This window comes from Salvia splendens, chromosome 5 (genome assembly GCF_004379255.2).
Source record: "Salvia splendens isolate huo1 chromosome 5, SspV2, whole genome shotgun sequence".
NCBI classification, from domain to species: Eukaryota; Viridiplantae; Streptophyta; class Magnoliopsida; order Lamiales; family Lamiaceae; genus Salvia; species Salvia splendens.
The window spans coordinates 16,744,344-16,769,642 of record NC_056036.1 but is presented as its reverse complement, the minus strand read 5'-3'; the positions used below and the strand labels follow the sequence as shown (position 1 = coordinate 16,769,642).

Below are 25,299 nucleotides of genomic sequence, written 5' to 3'. Positions count from 1 at the left end.
CGGGTTTATGGGGGAGTTTACACTAAATATTACGTAAATGTACCCATTTTGTTATCTATTCCACAAATGGGAAAAACGCCAACCACATTGGCGTTTTTATTAGTAAATACGCCAACGTCATTGGCGTGTTTTAAGGTAAATACGCCAACGATGATGGCGTTTTATACTTGTGCCGTATTTTGGGTGTATGCTCTCGGATTGTAATTACGATTAAACACGCCAACTTGGTTGGCGTGTATAAATAAAAAAACGCATTTGTAAATGGCGTGTTTTCTTTGTTGAAACGCCGAACATATTGACGTTTTGTAAAAGACGCCAACCGGAGTGGCGTATTTACTTAATCATGAAAAACGCCATTCTGAGTGGCGTGTTTAATCAGACTGATATACCAGGCGTTCCTCCCCCAAATCGCGAAAACCTCACAACACACAGCCTTCGCGATTTCTCCAGCTGCGCGCCTTCTCTCCGTGATTTCGGCCTACATTCATCAATCGGTGCTATTCTCCCCCAAATTCATCTATTTTATTCGGTTAGTATGCTTACCTTTTACATAATTATAGTAATTGGTGGATAGCTAGGGTTTGTAATGGGTTGTGAATTGAGTAGAAATATTATGCATTTTGGATTGGTTGAATGATATTATTGTTGATTATTATGTTGGATTGTGTTGGGTTTAAGTTAATTTGTGTATAAATTTGATTATAAGCCTAAACCCTAGGGTTTTTATAGCTAAAAAATTGGGCAAATTGTTTTGATTTATGTGGGTTTTGGTTGATTAGTTTAGATTGTTAAATTTGTTTAGGTTAGGCAAAATTGAAATTGGTAGGTTGGGCGAATTGTTAATTGAAATTGTTAATTTTGTGTAGGTGAATTGGTTTATGATTTTGAATGTGCAATGTTGTGTAACTTGCTTATTTGATGTTGGTGTTCAATTTTGTGATATTGGATTAAATTGTATCTAATTATTGAAATGGTTTATGGTTGGTTATTGTTGAATTTGGTTTATGAAATTGGATTAAATGTTATGGTTGGTTATTGTTGAATTTGAATTATGTAGGTAAATTATGGCATCATCTTCAACCTCTCGTCGTCGGCTTGCATGTGGTCCTGCGGATCCATCTGTATTATATTTTCAGAGACAACACGTCTCTAACAACATATGGGCAGGAGTTCCATCCGAAGATGTACGCTGCCGACGATTTGAAGGAAAAATTTGGGATGTTCCCATCCAGCAACATGTCTTGACAATAGTGGACCAGATGGGGTTTGGGGGTATGTTAAGGTGTGGTAAACCAAAAGAAATTGACCACCATCTTATCACAGCTCTGATTGAACGTTGGAGGCCAGAGACTCACACGTTTCACTTTCCAGTCGGTGAAGCGACTGTGACACTGGAAGACGTGGAGGTCTTATGGGGCCTGAAAGTTGATGGAGAGGCTCTGACAACTTACATCCCCCGACGGACGCGGGATATTGGACGGACAGGTGTATGGATTTTCTAGGATTCATACCGGAAGCATCCGAGTTGAAGGAAATGGCTTTTAAGCAGACGAGCTTATCGCGCCAATTGAGGATTGAGCTGTCTAATGACCACGAACACTACATATATGCTCAGCGGGCTCGTATCTATTGTCTGCTATTACTTGGTGGTCTGATGATCCCCAACGCCACCGGAAATAAAATTCCGTTCTTCTACCTACACTTTTTCATGGATATAGAACGGTGTTCTACATATAGCTGGGGTGGGGCGACGCTTGCTTGCTTGTACCACAATTTGTGTGAAGCGGCCGTTGGTCAGAGGACGGATGTAGGGGGAGCCTTAACTCTATTACAACTTTGGGCTTGGGAGAGAATCCCAAATATTAGACCGAGGATGCTAGATCCCGTGCATACAGACTATCTACCATGTGCAAGCGCGTAAGTTGTTCATTAATTGCGTTTTTAAACTTAATGTTCATCAATTTTCGTGTTCTTCGCTCATAATTTAAATTTTTTAGATGGAATGGCCCGGCGTCATATGTAAAAGCACCCGGACATTGTGTTGAAAATTTCCGAGATCAGTTCTCCATGATGCATCCTAATCAGGTACTTCATATATTTATAAAATGTTTTTGGTTTTTTGTTTTTTGTTTTTATGGAAATTATTTTGAAAAATTTGTATCACATGTAGTTTATTTGGAGGCCTTATCTCCACCGGGAGTTGCCGGAAAGTTGTGATGCCGGTCGTCCTATATGGATGTCGATCACAACGCTTATTTGTTGGAATCTGGCTGAGCCACACCTGCCACACCGAGTGTTGCGCCAATTCGGGATTGTCCAACCGTATATCCCGGATCTCCCCCGGTTCCACGGTTCTGATTTTTTGAAACAGGATCGCCGTGGAAAAGCTGGTCGGAATTGGGTTCAATGGCACGCCAATTATATACAGGAGTGGGACAACAGACACTTTACGATATGGACTGATCTGGAGGACAGTACTGAGCCTGTTGCAACGGAAGAATATATGAATTGGTTTCGCCAGATCACTGTGGTGTATTTAACCAAACCCGGCGTGCATGCTGAAGAGGGATTCCACGAAACCGCATCTTCTCATAACTTTACGGTACATTATTTATACTTAACTAAACCCTGATTACTTATTCAAATTCATATTATGATATGTACTTAACTTTGAAAAATTGTAGGTGGAGACGCTTCACAAAATACGTCACTATCTAAGTGGCCGAGCTGCGACAGGACATTTCTGTCCGGATATGGAAACCATTTCGAGGATGGTTGAAGAAGGACTGCAGATATCCGGGGAGCCTCAGCTGATGGACTACCCTCCTTCGCAGCGCTCTGCAATGGACGTGGACGTACCCATAAGGCAAAAGGCAAAACGACGAACCAAGCAGAAAACCGTCCGCGGAGAGTCGTCATCTCAGTTCGTACACGACTCCGATGACGATTTTGAGGACCCACCTCCACCGAGCTCTGCACTTCGAGGCCGTCATTCTATTAGCCATACCGGTGGTACCGGAGAAGATATTGGCCTCAGTGATGTCCCCGCTTCTCCACCGCGGTCGTCTGTGCAGGAGGATCTTGAGAACGCTGTTGTTCAAGATACTCCTCCCTCAAGGATCCCTAGATCTACATCTACTATTGGGAAGGGGATACGGCGTCTGTTTATGCGGAAACGTCGTGACGATTGAACTAATTTGAACTCTTGATATTACTGTAATTTGATATTGATGTTTTTTCATTTGATTTGAACTCATTGATTTTAAGTCTTTATGATTAAGTATTTGGATGTCTGAATTATTATTTCCTAGTAGAAATGAAAATGAAAACAGGCAAATAAAGAGATATTGGCGTTTTTGTGAATGTAGAGCTTTGTGAAAAACGCCAATGCTATTGGCGTTTTTAAGTTAGTTTATATTTTGCCCGTTTTTTCTACAACGAATGCGGACATTCTGAACAAACACGCCATTCCCGTTGGCGTTTTTAATAAGACGCCATTCCCGTTGGCGTGTTATTTAAAAACGCCAACGCTATTGGCGTTTTTAAGCCCGTTTTGTCTACGACGAATGCGGACATTCTGAACAAACACGCCATTCCCGTTGGCGTTTTTAATAAGACGCCATTCCCGTTGGCGTGTTATTTAAAAACGCCAACGCCATTGGCGTTTTTAAGTTAGTTTTTTCGTTGCTCGTTTTTTCTACGCCGAAAGCGGACATTCTGAACAAACACGCCAGTCCCGTTGGCGTGTTTCAGTAATAACACGCCATTCACGTTGGCGTTTTAAAGTGAAAAGACGCCAATTAAGTAGGCGTCTCTTTAAACACGCCACTCACATCGGCGTGTCCTATAAAAAAACGCTCCCACAATTAAGAGTTTTTAATCATTTCATCATTATTCAATATATAAGTACATACAAATATTACCCTATACATTAGTCCAAATCTTGCTAAATACAGAAATCCAATATTACACAATGCATACGTTCAATTGTCTCGCCTTTTCCGCGTAAAAAAGCTACGGATCCCCTTCCCGATTCTGGCGGTTGAGAGTCTAGACGGAGGAGTCTCTCGCACAACGACATTCTCTAAATCAACCCCAAAATATTCGTCTCGCACAGAAGACCGAGGTGGAGAATGTGGGACATCACTGAGACCGATGTGTTCGCCTGTACCACCAGTGTGGCTGACAGAGTGACGACCTCGAACTGCAGATCTTGGTGGAGGTGGAGGCATAAAATCGTGATCGACATCATCAGTGTGACTGACAGAATGACGACCTCGAACTGCATATCTTGGTGGAGGTGGAGGCAAAGAATCGTCAGCGGCATCATCTATCAACTGAGTATCCATCCTTGGTAGAGGTGGATGCAAAAAATCGTCAGCGGCATCATCTACCAACTGAGTATCCATCCTTGAATGAGCATTCGGGCAGTTGCGCCTGTCGTGACCTGGTTGACGGCAATGTTTACATCGGCGTCGGGCTCGTGGCTGGTCAGCTTCACGGACATCCATCTGATTAGGAATCCTAGTAGTACGGTACCGACCGCGACTTTTAGGCATTAACTGAGCTCGTGAACATTGCAAAGTCCATTCAGGCACGGCCCAATAATCTTGGTGTCTGGGTGGATTGAACACCGTAGAATATTGGTGTACCCAAACACTTGTGCGGTATACGGGATCAACAAGCGACAGCATGTTGTCGTTTCTAAAACGCGCAACTGTCGCTGCATGTGAACATGGAAGTCTCCACATCTGCCACTTTTGACATTTGCAGTGCGAGTCCAAGTACTTTACCTTCCACTTATTAGCGCCCTTTCCACCAATTCGACGCTTTGTTCGAACCACATAATGCCCTGCAATTGTGTTGGGTGCTCTCACATTATGCAATTGACCTTTTGTATCATTTTTGCACACCTTTTCATGCGCCCACGGGGTAAGTGGTGTGGCACACTGTGTTGATGCAATTGACCGGTCATTGAACCATTCTATTGTCCTCCAGAATATCATATCAATGCAAGCTTTAATTGGGAGTTGTCTTGCGCCTCTCAACACATTGTTGTAAGATTCCACCATATTAGTGGAAACATCACCCCATCTTTTGTGTTTGTCATACGCCAGATTCCATTTTTCTAACTCCACGGCATCAAGGTACTGCAAAGCCTCGTTGTTGACGTTTCGAAGTAAACGACGTCTGATCTTAAACTTGCGCTTCTTGGTAGCAATACCAATTTTCCAAACAAGTCTTTTGACCATGATACCTTTGTGATTCTGCAAAACATTCTTTCTAACATGTACCAAGCAAAATCTGTGATGACCCACATTGGGTTCTTCTTTCCATATGGGAGAATTCATTGCATCTATGATTCCCACATGCCTATCAGATATGACACATATTTCATGCTTTGCTACATGAAGTCTAATGCGTTCCATAAACCAAATCCAACTTTCTTTGGTTTCCTCATCAACAATGGCATATGCAACAGGCAAACATTTCTTATTAGCATCAAATCCAACGGCAATAAGAATTTTACCTCGACATCGTCCACGTAGATGAGTTCCATCAACCGTTAAAACTGGTTTGCATAGTTGAAAAGCCTCCACAGCTGGTCCAAAAGCCCAGAATACGTACTTGAATACTTTGTTCATACCATTGCTTAATATGTCATCGTGCATCCATTCCACAATTGTGCCAGGATTTTGTCTTTGCACTTCATTCAAATAAGCTGGTAAAACTTTGAACGACCACTCCCATCCACCGTATACAAGCTCAATCGCTGTCCTCCGAGCATACCATGCTTTCTTGTAACTAACTTTGACATGAAATCTATTTTCAATATCCGCCACAATTGCTTTTACCTTGTAGCAAGGATCGTTTTCTATCTGATGGCGAACACTCAACGCTATCATACCCGACGAAAGATTAGCGTGGCCATTATAGTTACGATCCCCCATGCAAGTATGAGCAGTGCTGAACACTCTAATTTGCCAGTGTTCATCATGCTTCCTCAGTGTTGCTCGGCACTCCCACAAACATGGCGGTAAGGACTTATCTTTCGGATTTCCCTGTGGCCACTTACAAACTGCATGCCATCTCTTTCCTTTACTTTCAACAACTGTATATTGTCGAATTTTTTCCAAATGCCAATGAGTCACAGCTGCCTTCAATTCCAACTTCGTTCTAAATTTAGTATGCAAACCGACATTGGTAGGATCCTTTTCACTCCAATAATGCACACTGGGATCATCACGCTCAAAGTTTTTGGGATCAAAACTATCATATGGACCTGGTAAGGTGCGAAAGTAGTTGATTCCAGGCTGTGGGAACTGTGGAACTACTCTTCCTCCAACTGCCCTTCCACCAACTGATGTTTCTCCAACTGCTGTTTCTCCAAGTGGAATGGATGGTCTTGAAGCAACAAATTGTTCATCATCCGACGGATCACCATCTGAGTCTGTACTAACCGTGTCGGAATCTTCAGAATTATAAGGTGATTGTGGATCAAGAAAGTCGGCTTTATCAGGACCTATTATGTCCTCCACCACATCACAATTGTCACGATCCCCTAAATGCACGCCTCCAGCTTCAAAATCTTGTGTTGCAGCTAAATATGGTTCTTCGGCTCTCGTAGACGTACCAACATCAAAATCTTGTGTTGCAGCAAAATATGGTTCTTGGGCTCTCGTTGACGTACCAGCATCATAACTTATGACATGATGACTATGATGTTGAGTAATTGCCGAATACTCAACATATAATTCAATTACACCTCCAATAACCATACTCTCACTAAACATTAGTTGCATGCATACTTCTTCTAGTTGAACACCTATAAACGTGACTCCGGATCCAAAGCATATAGTACGTTTCCATATTATTTGAATATTGTTTTCATATATGCTTATCCCCATCCTTTCACAAATTTTTTCCACAAGGTCATCGTACGAAATTGTTTCATCCAACATAATGAATCCTTTAGCAAAAGGAGGATCATACGAAATAACTGCTCCGGGAATTATCTTTCCACCCCAATATAAATTGACACACCACGTCATACTATCTGCAATAATGTAAAACACAAATAAATATGTATTATTTTTACATTCATCATTATGTAGAGTCAGCCAAAAAATTGACAAAATAATTCTATTAAATACACTACAATATGTATTATCATAACAATCCATAAAATATACTATAACATATAATAGCATAACAATTGGTCAAAATATTTCCATTAAAATATATACTATCATAATAATCCATCAAAATATTAGTGTACCCATAATAATTGGTCAAACTATTATATTAATTACACTACAATATATATTATCACAACAATCAATCAAATATTGGAAGACTAATGTTTAGAAGAATGAGTCTAAAATTTGATATACTAACCGATTAGAAGGACTAATGGTTGAAAGAATTAGCCAAATTCAAAATATCCACGCTTAAATCCACCACCGGGTCGACCCGAGCGAAAGGTTTTTATGCGTTTGGGAAGGGTTTTCGCGTTTTGGGGAGGGAAAGTGTTTAGGGTCGCGATGTTGGGGGAGATCTGATAAGGATATGGTTCAACAGAAACACGCCGCTCAAATTGGCGTTTTTAAGCATAACACGCCAACCTCAGTGGCGTTTTTATTAATTAAACACGCCAACTACATTGGCGTTTTACCTTAAAACACGCCAACTTCATTGGCGTTTTTTCCCGCCGCTGTATTTGGCGAAAATACACCTCCAATACGACGCGAAGATAAACGCCAATGAGGTTGGCGTTTTTACTAATAGAAACGCCAATGTGGTTGGCGTTTTTCCCATTTTTGGAATAGATAACAAAATGGGTACATTTACGTAATCTTTAGTGTAAAGTGCCCCATAAACCCGATTTTCCCGTGTAAAGTGCCCCATAAACCCGATTTTCCCCCCTCGCCCTCTCATCAATGTATCATCCCTTTTTCCCTTTTGATATATTGGCATGAATTAGGGATTATGTATCTTGTTAGTTTTTTCCTTGCCCCTTTTTTTGAGGAAGAGCGCACTATTTTACGACCCTTTTATTATTTATTTATTAGATTTTTTTTATTGAAGGAGGGTTACGAGCGATCCACAAGGTTTGGGGGATTTTCCCGGGTTTTCTTGAATTTTGGGTTTTGAGAAGAAGATAAAAAGTTCAGGGCTCTGGTGTAGTTGGAATCCCCTGTTATCTGGTAATCTGATGTTTCTGTATTTTCGTTTTCATGCGTATCTGAATCTGGATTTAAGTATGCTTGTAAAGCTCAATTATGTGGCATAAAAGTTTGTTATTTTGGGATGAATATGTGTGAAAGTGTGGATTTTGGTGTTGCTATTGGCCTATTGAATTTTCAAATGCTTTAAATTTTCTCTCTCAACTCTTTTAACTGTTGAGATTTGGCCCCTTTTTGTTGTTGCAAATGATTTGAGCTGTTTAGTGCTTGAATTTGGTGGACCTTGAACGAGGGCTTTAGGATTTGGATTGGGAGCGTACAAGTGTTAAGACATTCATGTGTGAATTCAATGTGTATAATTGAGGGGGTGAAGAATCTGAGCCAAGTAGATCTGAGTCTACCCAACATTAGTGATCAACAACTGCTAACCTCAGTCCTTGATGGATAGCCCTGCAATGACCCCGGCAGGCGTCCTGAGTGCTGAAGAAAGTCAGCGTATTAAATTCTTATGCAGTTTCAGCGGTAGTATACTGCCCCGCCCTCAAGATGGGAAGCTTAGATATGTTGGAGGTGAGACGCGGATTGTGAGTGTTCAGCGTGATATAACTTATGAAGAGCTCATGGGGAAGATGAGGGAGCTTTACGAGGGTGTAACTGTGCTGAAATACCAGCAGCCGGATGAGGATCTTGATGCTCTTGTATCTGTTGTAAACGACGATGATGTAACTAATATGATGGAGGAGTATGATAAGTTGGGATCCGTAGATGGGTTTACTAGGCTGAGGATATTTTTGTTTGCCCATCCTGATCAAGATGGTTCTTTACATTTCGGAGATGGAGATGAAAGGGACAATGAGAAGAGGTACGTGGATGCCTTGAATAGCCTTAATGAGAAGCCACTTGGTGAATCGTTGTTAGTTGGATCACTTGATGATGTCCAAGCTGCTGAGCAATACTTTACCCAAATGAATCTAGATGGCAGTGTCCATGGCCAGAGAAACATGGAATTACCGATGGCTCAAATGAATCTGCGGCATCTGACAATTCCTCATCCAGGCTCAGGGCAACTCCAGCAAGCAGTTAATCAAAGATATAATGAAATGGAGGCTCCATGGAGTCCTGCTTATTACTCTCCTCGACAACCTTTAGATCAGAGACCTGTTGCTGAATTTCCTACTTCACCTTCATCATCTCGTTATCGAACACCATATGGAGACTTCGATAGAGTTCCTGAAGATTATAATCGGCCTCCTATTAATAATCATTCTATTTATGAGCAACAGCCACCGTATGCAGACAATGTGGTGCTGATTCCAGCTGGCTCTGTAAACAACATGCTCCAAGGGTCCAATGTCTACGACGCCAGCAGTGTTTGTGACCATTGCCGGATGCCATATCAAAGAAATCAAGTTTATCCTGATTCTTCTTGGAAGCCTGGTGAGCAGTCGCACCTGGAGCCACCAAACATGGGAAATGGATATCTTCAGGTCCCTAGTTCTTGTTCTGAGTGCCCTCGACACCGAGACATATACATGTTGAATTCAGAGGGAAACCTAAATCCTCCATATTACAGCAGAGAACCTAATGATCCTCGGTCAATGTATTCTGAAACCCATGGTCATGAAAGAGGATGGAATTCACTGCATCAGTCAAATCCTTGGACAGAGGAACCTAGACCACGGCTATCTGTACCTGTATCTGGAAGGTTAGCTGATAGTTATATTGTGGAGAATGGGATGAATGCTCCACTCGGGCATGGTAATGTATGTGACGGGCACCAAATGCAATCAAACTACATCCATCATGATGATCAACGCTATCCTCGTCCTGGAGTTGACTACGTCAGTCAAGTGTTTCAGGACCAAGCTGCAGCAACAGGATCACAGGTCCATTTGTCCCCCGCAGAGGAGCGGAGTGCTCGCTTTGGGAATGCTCCCTACACATATGGAACTGATAATGTGTACCAGGTTCCTCATGGCCATATTCCTACACAACCTCTGTGGAGAAATGTTCATAGTCCATTGCAGGGTGGTCCCTCTTATGAAACGCCGGTTTCTTCTCAGCTAGTTAATGGCTCTATTCCAATGGGTTTCATTCGTGGTGCTCTGGAGGGAAGTCCTAGGGTGAGAACTGGTTTAGAAAATCAGAGTCCCTGGGCGGAGTCATCGCAGAAAGTTGTGGGCTTTGATGGTTCTCTTATGTCAGACTTTCCTCATATCCAGTCTGTGAAACTTCCTCCTAACAAATACACTTTGGAGAACCACCATCCATGTAATGTGGAACCTGTCCAATCAGCAGCTCTGTTGGCTACACCAGGCACTTCTAAAGATCCATTTACTATGTTTGATCCAGTCTCACTAGTTGATGATGCATCAGTGGTTGTGAACGTTGCTGCTTCTGTAATAGGTTCCCGGAGTGGCAGTGAAACTAATAAATCAGCTATCAGGAATGAGAATGGTGCATATGATGGGAGCAATGAGAAAAATAATGGAGCTGTGGCCAAAGATTCTCGTGTTCATGCGTCCATTGACATGAAGTCAGATGCTTCTGCATCATCGACAGCCATAAGTTCCGATGTTCCAAAATCTGCAATTGAAAATGGTGATACTTTAAATGGTGATGAAACTAATGCTGGTGCTCCTGAACAGCAAGATGAAAGATTGGAATTCTTGCCTGAGTTAATTGCGTCTGTGAAGGAGGCAACGTTACAGACTTTGAAGGAGGTGAAAGCTAAAGTTCAAGAAGACTCTGATTTGGGCAGTGTGCATGATACTGATACAAGGGAGGATGCTCAAAACCAAAAAAATGGAGTGGTAAAAATCAAGTGTACTAATAATCCTAGTGCATTTATGGTTGTACTTTTAAAATAACATTTTTTTGTAGGATGGCAACATGGAGCTGGAGGTAGATTCTGATAATGACAATGTTGACCACTCTGAGATAGAGATGACAAAAGCTGAGGCAGAAGCACTTGATCGAGGATTGCAGGTTCTCATCTATGTTCTTGATGTTATGCTCATTATAACTGCTGTTGATTGCTTTTATTCCTCCCAATTGCGTAGTTATATGCTATTGGAAATGTCACTTTCTTCACCAAGTACATTTGCATATTTAATTGATCAAAATCCTCTGATGTGCTACCTTTACTAAATGTGTGTTTGTTTAATTCTATAGACAATAAGAAATGAAGATCTGGAAGAAATTCGGGAATTAGGTTCTGGAACTTATGGTGCTGTATTCCATGGGAAGTGGAAAGGATCAGATGTAGCCATAAAAAGAATAAAATCCAGCTGCTTTTCTGGAAGACCCTCTGAAAGGGAACGTCTGGTATGCCTTTTTTGCATCATGCCTATTTATTTAGTAATCTTGTGCTGGTAACAGGATGTATTCCTAGTTCTCTTTTGCATGCAAAAGAGATTTTAATTGATACTAATTGCTTATATTTTGGGTTGAGGGTGATGGGTGGTTCAGAAATAATAAAATGATTTTTGTGTTTAAGCCATATTTTCCTCCCATGCCATCCACTTACTCCATTACTTAGGGCGTTCAGGTGAAAAACACCTCTAATAGGTTTCCAAACACCGACTCAAGACTTCAGTTTGGCCAACAGTCTCCCGATAATATGCATAACTCATTCTAAAGTGGTTGCCATTCGAAACTCTTGCCAAAATGCACTAGAAAAATAGGATCGCGATCGTACACAATCGAACTAGGGAGACCGTGTAGTCGTACCGCTTCATGCATGAACACTTGTGCAACTGTTTTCGTTAATGGGCGTTTAAGAGCGAGGAAGTGCCTGTATTTTGAAAATCGATCCACCACCACTAAAACGCAATTTACTCCACCCCCCTTGGTAGTCTGGATATGAAGTTCATGCTAATGTCATCCTAAATGTGAGTAGGAATCAACAATGGCGGCAACAATAATCTGGCTGGTGATTTCGTTCATGCTGCGCCGACACACCTGGCAAACAACCACGGAAAAGTATGACCTGTTGCATCATTCTTGATCAATGGACATTTGCAGCCAAATGATGATATGGTTGGCAAGCGCTGGTGGACGCGCTGGTTGGAGTGACATGGAATTCAGCTAAGAATTAACGTATTCATTCTGATTTCTCTTTCACCACCCACCTTCTTTGTAAAATATAATACCATGCACATGGGTGAAATGCTTAGCTGTCAAACATAGCTTGCCATTGTTGGACATATTATTTTGCACTGCCTTCCAATAAAGCCATTGCGGACAAGTCATGACTGCAATCTCAACCTCTTCATCTAGCCTAGAGAGTGCATCTGTTACTCGATCTGCGGCCCTTCCTTAAAATTGATAATGAAATCATACCTGAGAAGCTTGGCCGCCAAATTCTGTATCATCAATGGTTGAGTGAGTGTTTCTACAAACTATATTGGTCTGACTCTGTGCGAACGATAAATTTTCGCCCAAGCAAATAGGGCCTCCAATGTTAGATTGCGGGAACCAAGGCCATCAGTTCCTTCTCGTATACAAATTTGGACAGCGATTGTGCAGAGATATGTTTTGCTTAAATAAGCAATGGGCTATCGACCTTGCATAAGGACTGCACTCAAACCACATCCTCAAGCATCATACTCCACCAAAAAAACGCGTATCAGCGCTTCTTGTCACCACCATAGCTCCACACTCACCGCATCAAAATGTTAGAAGGACCGCATCAAAATGTTAGAAGGAAAGGCGAAGACAATGTTGAATTGGTTGAGTATGAAATGTACTCTCTCCGTCCCATTACAAGTGATTGATGTTCCTTTTGTGGTTGTCCCACTTCTAGTGATCAATTTCCATTTTTAGCAAAATAAAAACTCATTTATTCTCTCCTACTTTATTCTCTCTTCTACTTATACCTCTTTTCTTCTCTACTTCACTCTCTCTCCACTCAACTCTATAAATATCATTTTCTTAAATCACGTGCCCAAAAGAAATCCATCACTTGTAGTGGGAAGGATGGAGTATTGATTATTTGAATGGGAAGTGTTGTTGAAAATTCTTCTTCATTGAAGGCCACGGTTGCTGCAGTCATACACAAGTTTTGAGTGGATGAAACTCCCTCTCTGAACTCAAGGTAGCATCAACTCATAGTTACAAGACAATAAAGGATAATGGCAATAAAGAATTAACGGCTGTTCAACATCACACGTCCAGCACCTTCTTTTCTTCCTAGAGGTTGGAACATCCCACCATCTGTAGCGGGCGATCATGGCCGCTTCTAACGTCCACAGCTTTTATCTCATCTTCATCATGGTCTGTAACATCATTCCGTTCTCCCAATTACGATATAACTAATCTAACGTACAGAGCACAGAAATTATCCCCTCTTTGGCTGCCTTGACAGTAAACCTTCCAAGGAGGAGGCTGATTGGTATCACAATGCATGTAAGATTCACTAGATCATTAGTTTAGTGGAAAAACACATGTTGGAGAAATTTTCTTCGATGATAGTCATTATTTTTCCTCCGTACTGAGCATTTTGCTTTCCGTTAAAAGTTTCTTTCTTTTACGATTGGATCGTTTTCATTCAGTAAGTTATATGAGCTTTCTTATGATGTTAAGTGTTATGTTAGGAAATGGTCCACTCACCCCCTTAAAAGGCATTTCATTTTTCATTGAATTCTGATTTCACCTACATGATGTGTAGATTGCTGATTTTTGGAAGGAAGCTCTGATACTAAGTTCGTTGCACCATCCAAATGTTGTCTCTTTCTATGGGGTGGTTCGTGATGGTCCTGATGGATCCTTAGCAACTGTGACAGAGTTCATGGTTAATGGATCCTTGAAACAATTTCTTCAAAAAAAGGACAGGTACAGAACTTTTCTTATTGTCCTGCATATTCGCATCATATATTATATATCTGATTCTGTTTTAATTTACTCTATGAGCAGAACAGTTGATAGACGTAAGAGACTCATAATTGCAATGGATGCTGCATTTGGTATGGAGTACCTCCACGGAAAAAATATTGTTCATTTTGACCTAAAATGTGAAAATCTGCTGGTAAACATGAGAGACCCGCATCGTCCAGTGTGCAAGGTTGGTTGACTGGCTTACTAAAAACTCCCGAAATTCTTTTTCGTCCATCAGCATTCTCTGTGCAGTGGCTCATTGCAGTTCATAAGTTTAATAAGAATTCTGGAAGATCTTTTGGACTACAGCTTATGCGGGAAACTGATTATTGGTCACGAGTTTATGCTGATGTTACTTTGTTTGGGCATCCAAAATCCTAACTATTTTGTGCTTTCCTTTTGAATTGGTTAGTGAATGGTTGTTTAGGTTTATATTTTTATGAGAGCTGATTTTGTTCTTATTGAATTAAAATTTAGATTGGCGACCTGGGCTTATCGAAGGTAAAACAGAATACTTTAGTGTCGGGAGGTGTTCGTGGGACATTACCGTGGATGGCACCTGAACTCCTGAGTGGAAAAAGTAACATGGTGACAGAAAAGGTAAGGAATGTCCAATTTCAGTCACCCCTCCCCCCCTCACACTCCTGAATAAAACAAGCCCCAACTGAGTAAAGAAGAAACAAGTAAGAACACCCCTAAAGTAAAGAAGAAAACCCAAAAAATCCCGTGAATCACTTACACTATTAATCTGTTTTCCTATGACAGATTGATGTTTACTCATTCGGGATTGTCATGTGGGAGCTACTTACTGGTGATGAGCCATATACCGATATGCACTGTGCTTCTATAATTGGTATGGAATTATTATTTAGCAGTGCACCACTTTTTTGAAATGCACTCTCTGGTGTACTGCAGTCTAGTCTAAAGCCAAGAAATGCAAAATTTTAGGGGTGCTGTTTTCTTGTACAGAGCATAGTATGGAAGCCTACCTACTAAAGCATTCTTAGAGATTGAGTTTTGATAATGATTATCTTGTGCATTATTGTAGCATTTACTCTTGATATTTTTTTTTGTTTTGGAATGATAATCTAGCATGCTACAGTAGTATTTTTTTGTATATACCAAGTTTGACACAGTGTATAATAAGTTACTCTTGTTTCAGATAGTAGAACCGTCTATGTCCAATGTTTAACAATGGCAAGTTAGTTGTCTTAAAGCTCTCTTATGGTTTGTAGGAGGAATTGTGAACAACACTTTACGCCCACAAATCCCTACATGGTGTGACCCGGAATGGAAGTTGTTGATGGAAAGTTGCTGGGGTTCTGATCCGGCAGAGAGGCCATCATTCTCAGAAATAGCTCAGAAATTAAGAAATATGGCTGCAGCAATGAATCTGAAATGATGCTTTCACTCAAGAGAATTTTTTATACTTTTGTGAGAGTACAAGAAGTAGAGAGGAGCATATACTTCATGATAATAATCCATGTTATATTTACCCTCTTCATCTGTGAAATAAAATAATATTTGATCTCTTGTTTCATGGAGCGCGATAAACACGCCTTGAGAGATGGTAAGTCGCTCGATTTTATGATTCTGAATATGTTGAGGTGCTATAATTTTTCTCTTTTTTTTTTCTTTGATTGCAGGCCAATGTTGGAAGATGGTTGGGTGTGGATGATACTTTTCTTCTGCCACCAGAGATGTGTAAATGTATTTAAACATTATGCAGTTGAACGTTAACGTTTATTCCTCGTATCGTGTAAATTTCCACAATGTAAATCCGACACCCGATTTTAATGCTTGGTGCTCATCTTCTCAAAAGTTTTGGTATGTAGAAGTTGGCGCATTTCTGGAGAGATTTTGTTGGTTATTAAATTTTGTAAGAAGCCTCCATGTGGTTTTAGGAGATATACACTCTTTTAGGGATATTGTCTGTCAATAATTTTTCTCAGTTTAATTTTTTTTTGTTATTTTTGCTTTCCTTGTTTGTGTTACTTCCTCTGTCCTAACTAAGTTAGAGTCAAAACTTTTGATTACAGAGATTAAGAAATTGTGTTGAAAAGTAGGAGAGATGAATAAAGTAAGAAAGATAAAGAGAAAGTAAAGTGGGTGATGACATAAAGTAAGAGTGATTGGATGTTTTGTTTTTAATAAAAATAAATAAATAACTCAACTTAGTTGGGATATCCTAAAATGGAATACGACTAAACTTAGTTGGGACGGAGGGAGTATAAATTTTGACATAAAAATTGTGTAAGATTAGAACATATATAATCGTGATTACTCCAAAATATGCAAGCTTTGCACATATATTAATCATCTTTCTTCGAAAAATATCAAACTATATTTCTTTCAATAGGAACTAGATAAATAATTGGTGTAATAAAAATGATAAGGCCAAGACACTGGATACCAACAAAGAGAGATTATATGGGGTTGTTGAGACAAATGAGTTTCACTCTTTATAGTAGTAGTATTTGTTAATTAGTGAAGATAACTTGTAGTTTGCGGAATTGGAACACTAATTGAGCTCAGCTACTGCGTCTATTTGTAGCGTCCTGTAGCACAATTAATTAACAAAAAGTATGTATATGATTGTTACAGCGTGATTAATTTATAGAGTAGTATTTGTGACGTTTTCTAAAGGTTGGAATTGTGGGCTATTTGTAACTTGTCAAAGCATCCGATTATGGGAGGGTATTATATATCTTGACTTTTAAGGTTCTGATCACATGAAAAAGCCTTGACTACAAAACCTTGATTTGGTTGAGTTCATGACAATCATCAAACAAGACCAAAGTAGTACTAGTACTATATGGATAAATTTATAGAATAAGTGCATTTAGAACTCTAGCTTTTGGGTAGGCATGTTAGGATTTAACAAGTTTGCATTAGAACATGATAAATTTGTTAGTTTTGCTTAGTTGATCTATCATTGTTAAGCTTTCATGTTCTTTAGTATGTTTGGTTTACCTTATTAGAAAGAGAGGAGAAAATTTATCATAGTTAGGGTTTCACCTTTTTTTTGATGCAAGTGAACCCACCAATTTCGCCATACGACGTAGCCAACTAAAACACGTGGGCTTCGCATCCATGGCTCACGAGAAAATGTACTTGTCCACCAAAATACCCGGTTATGGTCTAGTAAATTTCCTAATCTAACAAAAATAGACCTACCAAAAGAGGCCTTAATGTATAAAGTAACTACACTTTCGTGGTTGTGCAGTTGCGCTACATGAGATTCAAGACTAGAACCACAAAAGTAGAATTGGCATTCGAATTTTGTTTCAAATTTTAGAGTCCGGTTCGAAATTTTAGATTTTTTTAAAAACCGAATCCGAAATTAACAGAATTGCCCGAAAATACCGGTAATTTGAAACAAAATTCGAAATTTCACACTACAAAAAATAGGCTCATTTTCGAGCACTTATTTGCAAGCACATTTATGATAGTTTTTCAAGCACAATTGCGAGCAAAATAAAAAAAATAGCTACCACTTTCTAAATAACCATTGGTTTGCGAGCAAATAGTACTAGCAAAAAGACTATTGTCGCATTGCCTTCCATTTCGAGTAGTGATGTGCTCGCAACTTGTAGTACTTTGAAAATAATTTGTTGGACCGCATTATATAGCAAATATTGGCGCAAGATAAAAACCCAATTTATTTTAAACATTTCTCTTCATCCCATATTTCCGATAGTCACACGCCGCTGCGTTCGTGGCCTTCTGACGAAAAAAAACGTCCACCGCCACCGATCTGCCGCCTAAGATGCCGATGACTCTAGAAGAACTTTCGGATTCACAGACCTCAACGGAAACCTACTTAGAGGAAAAGTCTTCAGCCTCCACATCCGCCGTCTTGCTCGACGCCGCCGGTAACCATATCATCACCTTCCAGCAGAAGGTAACTGATTTATCTGATCTAAATCTAAATCAATTGATCAAATCTAAATCTCGATCGTTTAAATCAATTGATCAAATCTAAATATCGGTCGTCTGAGTCAATTGATCAAATCTATATCTCGATCGTGCAACTTCTGATGGCGCATAGGAGATGACAGGTTTTCAGAGGAGAACAGATTCAAAGAATATGCTTTTTTTAGTGTGAGAAAGTCATCGATGATTCAGTTCAAGACGAAGCTGGATATGTCCAAGGTTGCTAATTCCAAAGAGGATCGCTGTGATTTTAGGATTGAAGGCAGCTGGTTTGAGCGATCATGAGCCATATACGCCAGAGACACCAATAGTGTCATTGCTCAAGTAAGATCCAAATTTAAACCCACTTTTTGTCTCTAATTTAAATCTATCCATTAATGATGTAAAGCACTTGGTTTATGGTCTATCTTATTCTTCATCAGCTTTACTCAATGGATTCTACTACTAATTGGCTTCATTCGATCTTTGTTGAGGTAATTCTGCATCTAAGAGCCTTACCACTGTTATGTGATTTGCACAACTAACATACCCCTTGACAAATTGTTTGGGTTTTATATTTTCTTAGTAACAAGTATTTTATATGATGTTGTTGGAAAACTCCATGTTTCTACACAATATTGTGAGTGATCAAAGGCCTAAACTATTGAAAAGTAGAAGTGAACAGATGCCTAAGTTATGATATACCCTAAGGAGCTCAAAACAAGGAATTTGCACCCTTCTTCATTCAGGTTATCCTTGCTCCTAATCTTCTTTAACAATACCACATTATTTGCACTTTATTGATCATAGATTGGATTTAAATTTGAGAATTTTGTTCATTTCTGCTTCATATTGTTGTCAGTGCAACTTGTATCACTACTCTAAATGGAAATGGAACTATATTCTATTGTGCAGATTTTACAATTTTGAATGCCAAGAAAGCCGTTGTCAAATTCGACCTTTTCAAACATGGTAAGTCAAGAATCACCATATTTTATAGCATGATGGAAGAGTTTGCTATAAATTATGCATTATCCCTACTCTAAATGGAAATGGAACTATATTCTGTTATGCATATCATGGATAATATATTAATGTGCACCTCGACACTTGGTGAATTAGTTAACAAAGTAAGAGATCTGTCGACTATCCTGTTTTATTTCTTACGGCAGAACACATTTTATTTGTACAGGCACCAAAACTAAATTGTTGTAGGTGTTTACAAAGACAAAGTATGAGGCTTACTCTAATATTAAGTAGTAACTCTCAGGATGTATTTCGGATTACTCCCAGCTGCTATTTCACTTATAGCAAGAAAATGTCGACGGCTCCTCCGATGTTATTGTAAAGTTCCCTCTCTCTTTCATTCATTATCTATATATATGTGTGTGTGTGTGTGTGTGTGTGTGTGTGTTTGAATTTATGTACAGAGGAATTAGTATTTATAGGAAATGAAGAAGATTGGTAGATTTACGTGACTTATGCCTATCGAGGGAACAAAACTGTCTGCACTTTTTAAAGTTTTGTGTATATGTAAAATTTTAGTTTCTAGTCATTCTGAACTATTCTTACTTTAGGATTTTAGTTGTTTTCCCTACTGTCATGCCAAGCTTGCAAATGATCATTTCCATGTTCCGTTTTGCTTAATTTAGCCTTGAACGAACTATATCTTACCTTGGACTTAACATTCTCCAAGTTTTTTTAAATTACTCATTCCTACCATTCTTATCGTACTGATTTGTTGATTTGTTACATGTCAATCCAGCAAACGAACGGATGTTCGAAGACGGTGGTGCGGATAGAGGCGAGCATACTCGGAGAAACAAACTGCTGCATTGGTAGAACAAGTGAAAAGCCTTTAGTCAACAATTCCTACAAATGAAAAGAAGCTAAGGATAGATTAAGCAATGCAGACTGTATGAAGTGTGTAAAACAATTTTATTTAATTGAATACATTTCTGAATTCCATTTATTCTATTTATTCGTTTGATAATAATTAATAAATAAATCTATATAATAATTTGGAAAACAAATAAAAAATAAAAATAACAATATAGCAAACCAGCATATCCGAGCATATTTTATCTAATAAAACAAACATTTTGCAAGCACAATGCGGTGCTTGCAAATTTCAAGCATTTGACCAGATTACGTGCACATTCAAGGTGCTTGCAAATTTTCAGCTATGTGCTTGCAAATTTTGCAACGAAGCAAATGGGAAGCACGTGTGGTGCTTGCAAGTTGCTTGCAAATCTCCATTTTTGCGAGCACATGGGCCTATTTGCGACCAAATCGGTGCTTGCAAATGAGCGTTTGTTTCGTAGTGTCGTTTATTTTCGAGCAATTAGGTTTAGTATTTTTAGGAATATGAAAATACCGTTAATTAATGAATATTAATGTATTTTAACGATAAGCTAATTAAACCCTATTGTGGATACTAATTGAGTGTCGCATACAAATGGATTGGGCAACTTTATTATAAAAATATGATTACCATTATTTAGTCTTAATAGTACACCTTAAAGTGATCTGGCCATGGAATTTACATGCATGGCATGACCATTAGTATATAGATACATGCATGCATATAAAGTTCAATTATACAAAAAAATCTTTGTAAAATTTACCAACTCCAACCAAGTCGGCCATAGAAAAAGAATTAAGCAATAATGCAGGCATCCACTCTTGGAAGCTAGCTAGGATTAAGGCTGTCAATTTTTGACACGACACGATAACATGACACGAACCGGCACGAAAATAATGGGTTTGGGTCAGAGCTTATTGGGTTCGTGTCCTTATCGGGTCGACCCGTTAAGGACACGAAAATTCCGTGTCGTGTTCGTGTCGGGTTCGTGTTATCCGTTAACAATACGTGTCTGTGTCGTGTTCGTGTTATCCGTTAACAAATAATATTTTAATATTATTAATTCTTATTATTTTCATTTTTAATAGGTTTAACCGTTATCAGGTCGTGTTGTTATCGAGTCGTTATCGTGTCATCTCGTGTACGTGTTGTTATCGTGTTGTGTTGACCCAAATTGGTTCGTGTCGTTAATGGGTTCGTGTCGTGTTCGTGTCTGAGGGTTTCGTGTCGTGTTCGTGTTTGTGTTTGAGGTTTTCTTAACGGGTCGTGTTCGTGTTTGTTGTTATCGTGTTCGTGTCGTTATCGTGTGACACGATAACGACCCGGCACGCACGATTTGCCACCCCTAGCTAGGATAGTAGTATAGTACTACATTGTAATTCAAACTAATAAAATTAGTATAAATATGTAGTTTATTTAAAATTTTATAAAGAGCCAAGCTTATAATTTTATCAGAAACTTTGCTAGCTCCATCTACACAAATTCTTCGATGCTAGTTGGCTTGATTTGAATTTGGAAAGTATATGTGTGCCGTAGGTCAGAATTTTAATAATAAGGACCAATAGTTCTCTGCAACATGTCAAAAATATGCCTCAGTTAAATGAAGCTTTTAAAACATAACAACAAATAAAAGATCCCCTACATTCATATCCACATTATTATTATTATTATTATCAAAAGTCTCTCCATTTGGTAATAGAAATCTATTTTTGCTATTTTGATCCATTAAAAAATAAATGTGGATATTCATCGCTTCTTTGTCTTGCTCTCCCTCACATCTATTTTATTATATATCATTATGCAATTATTTAGTGATGGCCCATATTCATATTTTTAATCAATAAACCAATTCCTTTACCGGCTCTCCTAAAAAAGTCATTAGGTAGTCTTCAGTTGTGATGTACGCAAAAAAAGAAGTGTCAATGGAGAGAGAGAGATTTAACCTAGAGAGAAAGACAAACAGAAATATGTTTTCTTCTTCTTAAATATCCGAGTCAATTTGATTACTACTACTTTATTACAACCTTTTTGAAATCTTGATTGTTTCTTGCTTGTAATTTCTAACCAAGTGTGGTTGCGGCACATTTTCCTCTAAAATATTGTAGTAGGGAAACCAAGGTCAATCGATGCGTTCCTCCCTTTAAAAAATATTTGAATTTTTAATGGTGTTGCTTAATTATTTGCTCACTAACTTTTTTGTAATATAGTAGGAATTCTTACAATTTAAAAATTATACTATCCACGTTGTTAACTTTTAGGGTCTCATGAAGTAACAACATGAACTATATGCGCTATTAGAGCATCCGCAGCGATTGAAGGACGACGTCCGTCCGTCCGTGCCAGTTGCACGGCACCCGCTGTTCGCCGCTGCGCTCTCACCGCTGGCACGGCGCTGCTCGATGCATCAAGCACGTCCGTGCCAGCGAGCAGCTGACGTGTCCTCCTTTGATTGGCCAACGGCAATACCGTTGGCAATTTTCTTTTTCTTTTTTAAAAAAATGGATTTTAATTAAAAAATCCGATTAAAAATAAATAAAAAATATTTTCCCATTTCCCTTTTTTATTTTTTAGGATTTTAATTATGTAATTTTTATTTTTTAGGAGTTTAATTATGTAATTTTTAATTTTTAGAATTTTAATTATGTAATTTTTATTTTTTTATAATTTGTAATAGTATTCCAGGTAATTTTAATGCATTTTAATATTGTGGAAATATTTTTATTTAAATTGAATAATAGAATGGTGGGACCTTTGAGCTTGTCCTTGCGGAAGAGCACGGATGTGGGTGTTGTGCTCTTGCCTAAGGATAGGGAGTAAAAGTGGATCCGGACCCACATCCGTGCTAGTTGGCAAGAGTACGGATGAGGATGCTCTTATGCCGTAATCAACGACTTGGTGAGAAATAGTTATTAATTAATTAATTAATCGATATTTTAACTCTCACATAAGATTGACGACACACTAGGGATTTAATCTCTCTCTCTCTCTTCATATCTCGGAAACACTAAACAGGGTACATTAATTCGTTTATGTAGGTATACTTTTAGGGATGTCAGTGTAGCCCGAAACTCGTGGGCTGGCCCGAATAGCCCGCTAAATTTATAGGGCTAGGGCTACAAATTTCTAGGCCGATAAAATCAAAACCCGATTAGCCTGCTCCCGATTAACCCGCAACCCGTTAGGGCCAGACCCGAAAACCCGGTAAAATTTCAATTATTATATTTTTTTACTCCTAATTCGACACTTAATTGATTAATTTTATAATATAGATAATTAAAAAATTAACTATCAATTTTATATTAAATATACAAATTATATATTAAAAATTTATTAATATAATAATTGATAAATAAATTATAAACTTCAAATTCACTAAAAAAAACTATTTATATTTCTAAAATATACATTAAAATTTCACGAAATATCTCAAATATTAGTATTTGATCATGTTTATGATTGAGTTTAAGCATATATCTCAAATTTATCATAATTAAATATTTTACATTTTATGAATATAGCTAATTTTCAACATTATTTATTGGATTGATCGCATGTTAATCTTATCGGTAGCAACTCGATTAACCCGCTGGGCTAGCCTGAATCCTGACCTTTTAGGGTTAGGGTTGAACTTCTATAACCCGAAAGAAATCACAACCCGATTAGCCCGCAACCCGACGGGCCGACCCGATTGACATCCCTATATACTTTCCTTAATTTTAAACTAGTATTAATCTTTTAATTTTATCTATTGAGAGAAGTTTTATGATATATCATTAATTATAATGAAATGCACGAGATATACATTAAGAATGTAGAAACTAGTTGACAAGCTGATATTTCATACTCCCTCCGTCCCTGAAAGTTTGTCCCATTTTCCTATTTTCGTCCGTTCCATAAAATTTGTCTCATTTCAATTTTTATCATTTTTTATAGTGGACCCTATATTCCACTAACTCATTCCTACTCACATTTTATTATAAAAATAATATATAAAAGTATGACTCACATTTACTAACTTTTTCAACTCACTTTCCATTACATTTCTTGAAATTCGTGCTGGATCAAAGCGAGACAATATTTGGGTGACGGAGGGAGTATGTTTTACACATTAGTTTTCCAAAACAAAGGTACACTCAATCATTTCTTGGAAGCGAATATCGACGATCAAACATGATATGATTAGCAAAATCTTAATGATTATTCACGTGCTTTATAACAAAATAACAAGGCAATGAGGCTGTCTATTTGTATCTTCCTATATTACCAAGGCAAACATGTACTTTAGTACATAATTAATATTTGCAAGTAGGAGATCAAGAACGTCTTTTGTTCAACATAATTAAAATGTTTTCACATATACCCACAAGCTTAATTACTCGTTCTACTGACCAGATTATTTTCAGAAATGTTATAACTAACATAATAGAACTATATAAACTAAATACTAATTTCAAAATCTTAAATACCCTAAAAATCAAACATTTTAATGAAGTTGGTGACAAATAATAGATGTACTTATTCCTTGAATTTTGCTCTATTTTTTCCCCCACGCTCTTAAACTATTGCAAACCTCAATAAGCTAATGCATTGCGTTTCAGTGAATTTCTGTCATCTTCTTTGTTATATATATCAAAATATAATATTACCCCTGAACTAATCCAAATTCATGCATGTGTGTGAGAGAGAGAGAGAGATGAAACTTCTTATTTATCCAAGTATCACATCATCATCTCCCTGGCTATAAATAAAGGTCTTCCTCTCTGGCATTTCTCAAACACAAAGAACAATCCATTTGAATTTAGTCGGAGAAAATAAATAAAAGATGGGAAGAGCTCCATGCTGTGACAAAGCCAATGTGAGAAAGGGGCCATGGTCTCCTGAAGAAGATTTTAAACTAAAATCATACATAGACCAATACGGCATCGGAAACAACTGGATTGCTCTCCCTCGGAAAATTGGTATGTATAATGTATTATATACATGTGTGTTTTGGAATAATGATATTCTCCCTTAATAGAGTCGTTTCATTTTTTGCACTCATTTGGAAAAATACTAAGTAAATAGTTAAAGTGGAGAAAGAGTAAAGTAAGAGAGAGAATAATGTAGAAAATGAAACGCCTATATTAATATGGAAACGGAGGGAGTATATATGAGGAGGTATGACTGAAATGAATCAATGATGGTAAAATGCAGTGATACGACCCTTTGTCCTATCCCTTTCTCCGGCGTCCTTACGTAGGATCGGCGGCGATCTAGTTTGTGGCTGTGCGCGGAGCTCCTCCGTCGGGCAGCGGCGTGACTAGGGTTGATAGAACAATTCACGATTGTTTGTGGAAAAATAATATTTCTTTCATTGATTGATTGAATTCCTAAAATGATAACACCCTATCTATTTATAATGCTAGAATATCTACTTAATGAACAAGAAACAAATATATGAAAAGATATTCAAATCCC

At 38.4% G+C, this 25,299-nt stretch overlaps 1 protein-coding gene and 1 long non-coding RNA gene across 4 annotated transcripts; both read left to right on the top strand.

Annotated features, from left to right (window-relative positions):
* The first annotated feature begins 7,983 nt into the window (after positions 1–7,983).
* Positions 7,984–16,020, top strand: LOC121804860. Its single transcript, XM_042204559.1, has 10 exons — positions 7,984–8,207; positions 8,451–10,999; positions 11,070–11,174; positions 11,361–11,513; positions 13,858–14,021; positions 14,103–14,250; positions 14,541–14,663; positions 14,829–14,916; positions 15,299–15,633; positions 15,710–16,020. Exons 2-9 carry the CDS (start codon positions 8,627–8,629, stop codon positions 15,463–15,465), a joined length of 3,321 nt encoding a protein of 1,106 aa, XP_042060493.1. The 5' UTR covers positions 7,984–8,207; positions 8,451–8,626; the 3' UTR covers positions 15,466–15,633; positions 15,710–16,020.
* A 1,686-nt stretch (positions 16,021–17,706) lies between these two features.
* Positions 17,707–19,950, top strand: LOC121804883. 3 transcript variants are annotated; one of them, XR_006051222.1, is made up of 6 exons: positions 17,707–17,967; positions 18,125–18,323; positions 18,422–18,727; positions 18,894–18,950; positions 19,249–19,322; positions 19,744–19,950. It is a non-coding gene; the product is annotated as an uncharacterized LOC121804883 (long non-coding RNA). The 3 variants fall into 3 exon arrangements; XR_006051221.1 differs by having other exon boundaries at positions 18,115–18,323; positions 19,171–19,322; XR_006051220.1 differs by having other exon boundaries at positions 17,708–17,967; positions 19,171–19,322.
* The last annotated feature ends 5,349 nt before the right edge of the window (positions 19,951–25,299 follow it).